The sequence below is a fragment of the Leptidea sinapis genome, chromosome 41 (assembly GCF_905404315.1).
Source record: "Leptidea sinapis chromosome 41, ilLepSina1.1, whole genome shotgun sequence".
NCBI lineage: Eukaryota > Metazoa > Arthropoda > Insecta > Lepidoptera > Pieridae > Leptidea > Leptidea sinapis.
The window spans coordinates 5,203,635-5,214,337 of record NC_066305.1 but is presented as its reverse complement, the minus strand read 5'-3'; the positions used below and the strand labels follow the sequence as shown (position 1 = coordinate 5,214,337).

Sequence of the window (10,703 nt, the reverse complement as noted above, 5' to 3'; positions counted from 1 at the left end):
AAAAACATTTTGTCATGTATGAGGTTCAAACCCATGGTCACCTTCGGAAACCAGACAGACACGGCCGGCGGTGGACATTGTTTTTTAATAATATAAAATGATGTTCTGTGTTCAAGAACACCGATAATACAATTTAAAAAAACCTAGCAGCAGAAAATCCGCTGACTTTGACATTGATGCCTTTTTGATTTGATTCGCTTTTGTTTTAATCCCCGTTTCAGTTTCACAATTTTGTCATCTTTGTTAGTCAGTATCTTACGTTTAGCCATGACAGAAAGATGTCACAGAACTATTACTGAAAAATTTCGCAGCCAAAATTTTCTATTTTGCGGTGGAATTGTTGTTGCCTTTCTTGCTATTCTATATGTTTATAAGTACAGTGACAATTTTCTTAAATACAAATGTGCAATACGGAATTAAATAGTTAAATAACTTATGGTATACTATTTTTCAGATTTCACTTGATCACAATTGTTTTGAGTTATGGATTGGGATGTGTGGTTTGTTATTATGGTGTTACAACAGATGTTTTATCTTATTGTCTAGAGCAACTATCGTGCCACTTCATAGAGACATCTCAATCACCAGAGGAAGGCAAACACAAGGTGAGCTTTCAGCCTTCATTGTACCTGTTTTTCTAAAAAAATGTATGAAAACATTGTAGTAATTAGTCTTTACAAACGCAAATGAATATTGTAAGATTTTTGTTTAAAAATAATTGCGTCTTTAATTTGAATTGTCAATAATAATATACTTATTTGTATTAATCCAATTAAGTCTTCACTATAATGATTTTAAAGACTTTTCCTAATGACCTTTTCAGGTCTATGTCTTGAAATGTTGGATTAACTAAAACAATAATAAGAATGTAACTTTTACGCAAAATGTTAGAATAATAATAATAATATTGACACACTTTGCACAAATTATATTGCCCCAAGTTAAGCATATATAGCCTGTGTTATGGGTTACAAGATGATATATTTAATACAATATACTTACTTAAACATAAATAAATTCATATAAACATACATAAATACATTTAAACATCCATATTCATCATATAAATGCTTGCACCTACCGGGATTCGAACCCGGGACCTCTAGCTTAGTAGGTAGGATCACTAACCACTCTGCTATGCAGATGGTCAAAATCAGATCAGTCGTTATGTAAAAACAGTTAGAATTACACACATTTTAATCCTTCAAAAAGTGTTTTATAAATTAAATGTTTTCATGTTAATCAAAGAATATACTAAAGTCTAGTATGTAATCAAATCATATTAAAAATTAATAATTACCTCAAAGTGTTTTAACTGTTTCATCAAAAGATTCATCAATTGAAATGGTGTATGTTTTAATTCATGTACATATAATAATTAACATAAGGCTCTTAAAGGCTGAGTTCTGCTGAGCTGATTGAGCATACTTAGACTTTACTTAAGTAAAACTTAGGTGAGTGTAAGTGTAGCATAATCTTTGATTTCGTTTTTGTAGTCATTTGACAGCTGAAATTGCACTGAGCTTAAGCTAAGGTAACCCAAAGCGAAAGTCAAGTTGAGTTTTATCACACTCAGCTAAGTTGTACAGAAGTAAAGTCTTAGTGTGCTTTATAAATCTCATCCTTAGTGCTTAGTGTCTGCATTGGCTATTTTTGGCAATTTTTTTAAATCTTTTTTCTGGGTTTCAGATTTTTTTATTATTATTTTTTATTAGAATAGTCACTTTGTGTTTCCATTGTTGTGAAATGATTTGTTTTAAAGACCAGTATTGACCCACAAAATCTTTTTCTTTTTCTATATCTTCTATGTTTATTTTTAGTGGATATTTGTGTCTATTTGTCATTGTGTTATTCTTATAAGTGTTAGACCTGGTTTTCTACTCTATAGTGCCAACTATCAACCATCATATTTTTTTTTAAAGTTTCACTACATTGTCAGAAAAAAATATCTTCCAGAACTATTTTATTTAAATATTAGGTCCCTACATATGAAATTGGTGTTTTGTATGGGAGGAACAAAAAGTCGAATATTTTTAAATATAATATATTTAATTAATCAAAGTATGAACCATTGTTTTCTATGCACTTTTGCCATCTCATAGGTAGTTCATTGATCCCTTTACTGAAAAAACCAGTCGGACGGATCAATAAAATCTGTGAAGGCGATTTGGACTGCCCCATCAGAGTTAAATTTTTTCCCTTGCAAGAAGTTGTCCAAATTTCGAAAAAAATGGTAATCTGTTGGAGCAAGGTCCGGGGAGTAAGGAGGATGTCTTAGACATTCCAATTGAAGCTCTTCTAATTTGGTAGCCGTCTGTTGTGCAGTGTGTGTCTAGCGTTGTCGTGAAGTAGCAGTGGCGTGGAGCGAATGACCAGCCTAGGTTGTTTAGCCGCTAGCTTTTCCATCATGGTTTGCAATTGCTGACTATAGACATCAGCCGTAATAGTCTAGCCAGATTTGAGAAAACTGCAATGAACAATAACGGCACTAGTCCACCAAACGCTTACAAGTAACTTTTTTGGGGTTAATTTTCGCTTGGGGCAGGATTTGGCTGGCTGGCCAGGATCCAACCATTGCGCTGAGCGCTTCCGATTATCGTAAAGAATCCATTTTTCATCACAGGTAATGATTCGGTTTAAAATACCTTCATAATTGTACCGGTTCAGTAATGTAACGCAGCGGTCGACGCGCGTTTGCCGGTTTGCTTCAGTCAATTCGTGAGGTACCCACCTTTCAAGCTTTTTAATCTTCCCAATTTGCTTCAAGTGAATCAAAACAGTTTTATCACTAACACAGCAGCCTGCAGCTAACTCGGACGTGGTTTGCGATGGATCCGCTTCCACAATAGCCTTCAATAGGTACTTCATTATCAACTTGGGTCTCAGGCCGTCCACGGGGCTTGTTCTGCAGGTCGAAATTTCCAGAACGAAAACGTTGGAACCAAAAACGAACTGTGTTTTCTTTTGCAACATGACCGCCATACACATCATTCATCCTTCGAGTCGTTTCCGCAGCACTAGTGCCACGGCGGAACTCGTACTCGTAAATAATGCGATACTTTAAGTTTTCCATTTTGTAAATGAGTGACGCATACAGAAAAAACAAATGAATGACGGTCATCGAAGCACAAATACATGAGTAAATAGCTGTACAAATTTGAATTTGGAATTCCTTACCAAAGAGGAGAACATCGTGATTAAAGTGGCCAGTACGAAATACGCCAATTTCATATACCTACAGTATACAGTACCTCTATAAGATGAACATCAAGGGGGACACCAAAAAAATTTGAGTTATGGTGTTGTCAACTTATAGAGAGTTTGACTGAAGACAGATTTTTATTTATTATAAATCAACATTATTTTAGTTTTCACTGTATGTTTCTCAGCCGTCTTGTTTCAACAATTTAATTTATTAACTGTTGTACAAATTGATGTACAACCTTATTCTGACAATATTTCGTTCAACAACAAATACTTGATTCACTAAAGTAATTTCAAATTAAATCAAAAATAATAAAATTAAACACTGTTAAGGTGAGTCATAAATTCATGGTAATTCTATTCTAAGAGACAATGGTGTACAAGATACACCATCAGCGAATTCTTTAAGTCGTTAACTTATTTTTCTTTAAAGTATAGAGGTAAAAAGTCACAAAAATCTAGTTGTAAAGGTTGTAAAATAAAACATTGGTATGTTTGTGATACAGAGGTAATATTTAATTTCTAAAGTTATGGGGGAAAAATTTGTACTATGCTTGGAGGGACTGATTATTAAGACTGACAGAGTAATGGAGGTTCTTGTGTTTGAAGGGAAGGGACCAAACATTTTTTCATGATTTGTAATTTTTCAACTTATCAAGATTAGACTTAATGAGGTTCTACTATATTTCCAATAGCACTTCCACTCTCCCATTCCTTTATTTTTTATTTTGTAATTGTAATATATTTTTCTATATGCATTGATTTCAGAGGGCCTTGTAGATAGATATAACTGTGAGCCAATCAGAGTATTTGTTGTTAATGTGTAAATGTTTGCTGTGAAACCTGCCTGCTCCCTCGGTTGTTCATCATTTAGTCTCACCCAAGATTTTTTTTTCTAGAAGAGCTTATAAATGTTGCTCACTAACCTTATTGGTGTTTAATTTTACTTTTATCCTTGTCCCCTTTTTCTCTGGTATTTCCGGTGCTTTTCTACTTTTTTGTGGTATATTTTTTTTTCATTTCCATTTATATGTGTATTCCAATTGCCATATACCTTGTATACTTGGAATGGAATAGCAATGTATATCTAATAAAAATATGAACATTCCTCCTAAATAAAAGTTATTAACCCTATGTCTAGACTAAAAGTAAATATAAGTATGCAAATGTTTATCAATTGAGGACATTGAACAACAGATATCACTTGTATAAATAATACTCGTTACTTATTAACATATTTTTTTGTGGAAGAGGAGATAAACGATACAGGCCCCATATTATTATTCAAAATAAAACGGAAAGGCAATATATAAGCGAGACAAAAAAAAGGCATGCATACAAAGTACACACGTCAGAAGTGAAACTTCTATAGAAAACTAATTTTTAAATCTCGTTTAAGTATATTAATTATCCTTATCTGTTCTCTAAACCGAATGTTTTTTGTCAATATTAGAAATTGTTAGATTTTTTACTTACTCGCATCCACGCGCTAAACCTGCACCGTTACAGGAAACAACGCCAGCAGGGAAGATACTTTTTCGCGGCCGCGTGCACGATGTATTTTACGTTTTAACGCTAGGAGGGAAGATGTTCTATTAGAAATAGCGGTTAGTGACCCTGCCTACTGGGCTAGAGGTCCCGGGTTCGAATCCCGGTAGGTGCAAACATTTATATGATTAATATGGATGTTTGTTCCCGAGTCATGGATGTTTATATGCATTTATGTATGTTTAAGTATGTATATAGAATTAAATATACAGTGAAACCTGGTTAAGTGAGACATCAAGGGACCTGCAATGTCGTTTCACTTATAGAGGTATTACACTTACCCAGTGTCTCAGATATACAGGTATAAATAAATATCTGTCTCATTTACAGAGGGTTCCATTAATCTTGTATCTTTGTCTTGCACTCATAGCACTCATGCCTAGTTTGGGGCAAGATAATTTGTGTAAAAGTGTGTCAATACATTATATTATTAATATATTATAATATTTTTTAATACAGGGTTGTAATACCTGTGGCATCAATAACTGTGATCGACATGACCCGGAGATATCTGAGGAGCCGTGGTGTGGGCTACAAATACACAAACAATTGGATCAAGCCATCGAAGATGTGAGTTTCGCAATGTTATTAAATTAAAGTATAACCCAATACTTTTAAATTGTCAGAGATAATGAGTCTTAGGACCTTAAAGCTAACAGCATACTGAAATATGTCATAGTTTTACTATTGCCCTCTCTCATGTATTTTGATTTGTTTTTGTCTGTATCTGTAATCAGTCTTAATATAAGCCCATGGCCGTTATGCCACTATAGGCGAGCCCCTGTCTAAGATCTCTAGCTTCTGGTTTGCACTTTAAGCAATATTAAAAAAGGAAAAAAAAAAAGAAATTAAATTGGTCTAAGCACGTTGCTCATTTGCGTGTCAAGGGCGCTCAAACTCTTGGTGCTCTTAGCCCAATCTTAAATTATTATCAAAGTGACGCAAATCTAGTGCGGTTTTCATTGACCCGGAAAGTGCCTGTTCGATCTCCGACCGCTACGTAACAATAAGTTTACCGAGTTTTGGAAGACACAGGAAACCTTCCACACACCTGTGAAGATATTCAAAAGTTGTTATAACTTTTTCCCCACAGTTGAACTATAGTTAAGGTATTGTTTTAATTATGAGGAGCTTATTATTTTCCGATAGCTTACTGGTAAATCCAACCAACAGTATAAGGTTTTTTTTTTAATGGAAGAGAGGACAAACGAGCGTACGGGTCACTTGATGTTGAGTTGTCACCGCCGCCCACATTCTCTTGCAACACTATAGGAATCACAAGAGCGTTGCCGGCAATTTAAAAAAGTGTACGCGTGTTTATTGAAGGTAACCATGTTAGATCGTACTGGAAACACCGCACAAGTAAGCTCATTCCACAGCATGGTCGTACGTCGTAGGTACAGATTTTTGTATCACAAGTTCGATATATATGAGAGAAAAAAATTGTAGATCTAAATATTAAAACATAAATATTATGTTGTTTAATATTGCCCCACCTATATTCTAGTTCCACCAAGGGTATATTTATTCTGTTGGTTTTTGGCAAATATTTACATAAACATATATAATATACTAATGATTGAAGAAACTATAATATAAAAAGGCATAAAAGGCATTTATTTTCTCAAAATTGATTCCTTTAGAATTCTTTTTGATGTCATTTCTAATAACTACTAGATACTGCTAACGCTTCGGAAACAAATGGCATTCTGAGAGAGAAGAAGCGGTGCAAGAAACTCTCCCAGCATTCTTTTTTTGCGCTCTTTTCAATAAAAATATACAATATTGTACAGTCATTTCTATCGCTATAAAATAATCACAATCTAGTCCCAGGCCTTCCGATCATTTAGATATTCAGTAGTGGAGTAATAGAATTTGCGACAGAGCCATTTTTTTTATAAAACATTTAATTTTATTTATAGATAATGCCTGAACAGTGGCTGGGACTTTATTATAGAAGTGTATACATTTACCCTTAAAGCTATTATGTATCTTATGAAGCCTACAAGAATTAGTTACAAGCAATCCCTTATTTCTAGTGTTATAATAAAAAAAAACTATTAATACCAAGAAGGTTACGATTTTTGTGAACGTATATTAAGTTTTCATAAATGTACTGACAGTGAACAGTCATAATATTAGTTTCTTTAAATTTTTCTTTGAGAGACTGTCTATAACCAAGCTGATATATAGCACGAACAGCTCTCTTTTGCAGAGCAAACACTATATCAATGTCAGCAGCATGACCCCACAGTAAAATACCGTACGTCATGATGCTGTGAAAATAACTGAAGTACACCAATCTAGCGGTCGCAACATTAGTGTACTCTATGTTTCTAACAGCATATGCCGCAGAACTGAGTCTATCTGCTAGTTGGGCAACATGTGCACCCCACTGAAGCTTTTTATCTAACGTGATACCCAAAAATACCGTAGTGTCCACAAGTTCCAATTTCTGGTCATTTATAAGTACGTTGGTTTGTACCTCTGCTGTGTTTGGTGTAATGAACCGTAAACACTTGGTTTTTTTACTGTTTAAGTGCAGATTATTCGTCTCAAACCAACGCACTATCTTTGAGAGTGCATTGTGTACCTCGTCATCAATATCTGCACTTCGTTTCACTTAAAATATAAGTGAAGTATCATCAGCAAACTATACAATCTCATGGCTATCATCTACCACAAACGTTGGATCGTTAATATATATAAGAAACAAGAAAGGACCGAGAATAGAACCCTGCGGAACACCTATTCCCACAGGTTTACCCAAAGACCGTTTGCCATTTACATCGACTATTTGAACTCTTTCGCTTAAATAGGACTTTAACAGATTAAGCGCTCTATTTTTCACTCCATAATGCTTTAGTTTTAAGAGTAAAGTTTCATGGTGGACGCAGTCAAATGCTTTGGACAAATCACAAAAATGCCCAATGCCCAATGCATCCTGTGACTCTTCCCAGGCGTCAAAGATGTGCTCAATGAGTCTAGTACCCGCATTAACCTATGATAAGCCCCTAGTGAAACCAAATTGATTTTTGTTCATTAATTTACAAAAATGCATTTGTAGCTGTTGAAGCAAAAGTTTTTCAAAAATTTTACTAAAAACAGGCAGCACTGAAATAGGCCTGAAATTAGCAGGGTCAAAAAAACTGCCCGATTTAAACAAAGGTATAACTTTGCTGTATTTCATGAGGTCAGAGTACACACCCTCATCTATGCATTCGTTAAATATTATTGCTAATTCAGGTGCTATAATGTCAAGTATGTATTTTACAATATTAGCCGAATGACCCCATAGGTCTTTTGTATTTTTAGGTTAATTAATTTGAAGATTTTTATTATATCGCTACCTGTAACACACTTAAATTTCAATTCAGTGGAAGATACTGGTACGTGTAATTTAACCATATCATGTGCTGCTTTTGGTGAAGAGTGAAGGTCTTTGGTCGTGATAATCGGGATTTCGGAGAAGTATTTGTCAAATTCATTTGCAATTTCTATTTCCGAATTAATAACGCGATTATTAAGATTTAAACAGATAGAGGTGTTACGGCAATTCGATCTACCAGTATCATTGTTAATTACACTCCAAGTCGCTTTTACTTTATTATTACTGTTTTTAATTTTATCTGCAATGAAACGTGTTTTCGCTTCATGACAAAGTACTTTAAAGAGCTTGGAGTATTTTTTTTACATATATTTTAAATTCTTCACTATTTTTGTAATGTTTCTCATAATAAAGGTCATATAAGCGTTTACGACTTTTGTGGATACCCATTGTTGCCCAATCATTAAAACAATGTTTGTTGTTTACTGTCACCGTTACTGGAGTAAAAATCCTGTCAAATTCCTTACAGAAGGAATTGAAGACTAAGTTATAGTGAAAATTAGCAGTTTCACCACAATTAATTTAAATCTACATAACATGTGTTTGCTTTATTAAGACTTGGAATTACAATAAATATTGTTTTGACATCACATTAACAAATCCATAAAACAGCTTATATGTTGTTTCAGTTTTACAATACAATTTTAGAACAATATGTAAACTCGTGGTATACCAAGATAACACTGCAGCCATTCTTTGTCGATGAGCTTCGGTATCAGCTGAGGTACGCGTCTGCGTTGTTACTGAGAAGAGCCTTAAAGGTATGTATGTGGATATAAAACACAAACTAAATCCCCGCGCGTTGAGAATGGGACAGATCGCCATGTTGGTGACTGTCCGGGTAGACACTTATTCTCACTAGTCGCACTACCTTCAATAAATATACCATATGATTCATCTGTAACATAATATTTAATGTTATTAACTCTTTATTATATTTTGTAATAATAAATCAATTATTGGCATAAAGTTATGAATTAAATTGCTTTTTTTTATAGTTAAAAACTGCATAGATTGTATAGCTAAATATTTTGTAAAGTGCGGTTGTTGTAAATATTGATTTACAGGAGCTCTTTAGCTTTCTCTCTACTTTTATCATCAAGCTCGATTATTCCGACGTGCCTAATAAGATGATAAAATTTACAACATTTATATTATAAGTTTAATATTTTGACTTAAATCATTTATTATTTTTTATTTGATAGAATTCTCGTAATACTATAAATAAATAATATAAAAAATATCTTATATCCGCGATAATAATGTTTTAAAATTATCAAGTTCAATTCCTATTGAAAAAATATGTTGTTATTTTTAGATTGATTATGCCAAACTAATAACTGAGCGGCTAGTGCCCTGTGCGCTCAGGCACTACAGTGTCGTGTCGACGGGACACAAACCCAGCATCCATGTTGCAGCTAGCAATCGAAGCGCAGAACTCAGATACCTGAGATGCCTGACGGAAGCCATATTGCCGTATCTCCTGCGGTCGACGGAGACCAAAAATCCGTGAGTACTTTCAAATTCAGAAATCATCCAATACATACCTGATTACGGAGATTGGGTTTTGATTCCCGTTTCTGTTGGATTCTGTCGACAAATGTCGAGTAAGGTGTTGTTACAAGAATTTTCGAAGTGTGAATGGTACTTTGTAATTAGGGATCAAAAAAGGATGCATGGTCAGTGGCCGCGTTTGTGCTCTTGTTAGGTTTGTATTGAAGTCTCACGTTCCGCGCATGCGTGAAGGAACGAGACGTGTAGAGGCCACTTTAACAATGTTATTGTGATATTACGAGAAATACCACCTAAAGCTTTTAAATTTTCAATCTTGGTTAGAATTGCAAACGATTGTTATTTCAATATTTCCAGTTTTAAAATTACTTATTTTATCAGTGTCTTAGAAATGACTTTATGCCCCCAGTTAACCCTTCTTCCTGGCCCAGTTATACAATCTGTTTTTTTTATGGAAGAGGAAGACAAACGAGCGTACGTGATCACCGTCGCCCACATTCTCTTGTAACACCAGAGGAATTACAGGAGCATTGCCGGCCTTTTAGAAAGGGAAACGTGCTTTTTTTTATCGAAACACCGCACAAGGAAGTTCATTCCACAGCTTGGTTGTACGTGGGAGTAAGTTTCTTGTAAACCGCACTGTGGGGATGATATTCTAATTTATTAATATTACTCATTTAATCAGTGTTTTAGAAATGTCTTTGAATGACGTTAGCACTGAGTTTAGGTACTCTTATTCCTGGCCCAGTTATATATTATATCTTTAAACGAGCAATAATTGTATACAGGGTGTCCCAAAACTCAACGATAACCTGGTACCGGGCGAGAGGCCAAGGTATACCAGTTATGAAAAAAATAAGAAAAAAAATGTATGTCACTTAGTCAAGCGATGACAGACATTTTTCGAAAATGTTAAAAATTTGACACCCTTTGTCGCATTTTTAGGTACTGTGATCGCAATTTTCACAATTTTACAGAGGTTTTTTTAAAAATGTTATCTCAAATAACAGTGCTATTAATGGTAACCACAAATGAAAGTAATATTGATTGT

At 34.3% G+C, this 10,703-nt stretch overlaps 1 protein-coding gene across 1 annotated transcript in view; it reads left to right on the top strand.

Annotated features, from left to right (window-relative positions):
• The first annotated feature begins 257 nt into the window (after positions 1-257).
• Positions 258-10,703, top strand: part of LOC126976580 (sorting nexin-14-like) — a 36,216-nt gene continuing 25,770 nt past the window's right edge. Inside the window, exons 1-5 of the mRNA XM_050824973.1 lie at positions 258-374; positions 455-605; positions 5,212-5,322; positions 8,770-8,901; positions 9,459-9,649. Coding sequence (XP_050680930.1) covers positions 268-374; positions 455-605; positions 5,212-5,322; positions 8,770-8,901; positions 9,459-9,649 — 692 coding nt within the window. The 5' untranslated portion in view covers positions 258-267. The remainder of the gene's footprint in view (positions 375-454; positions 606-5,211; positions 5,323-8,769; positions 8,902-9,458; positions 9,650-10,703) is intronic.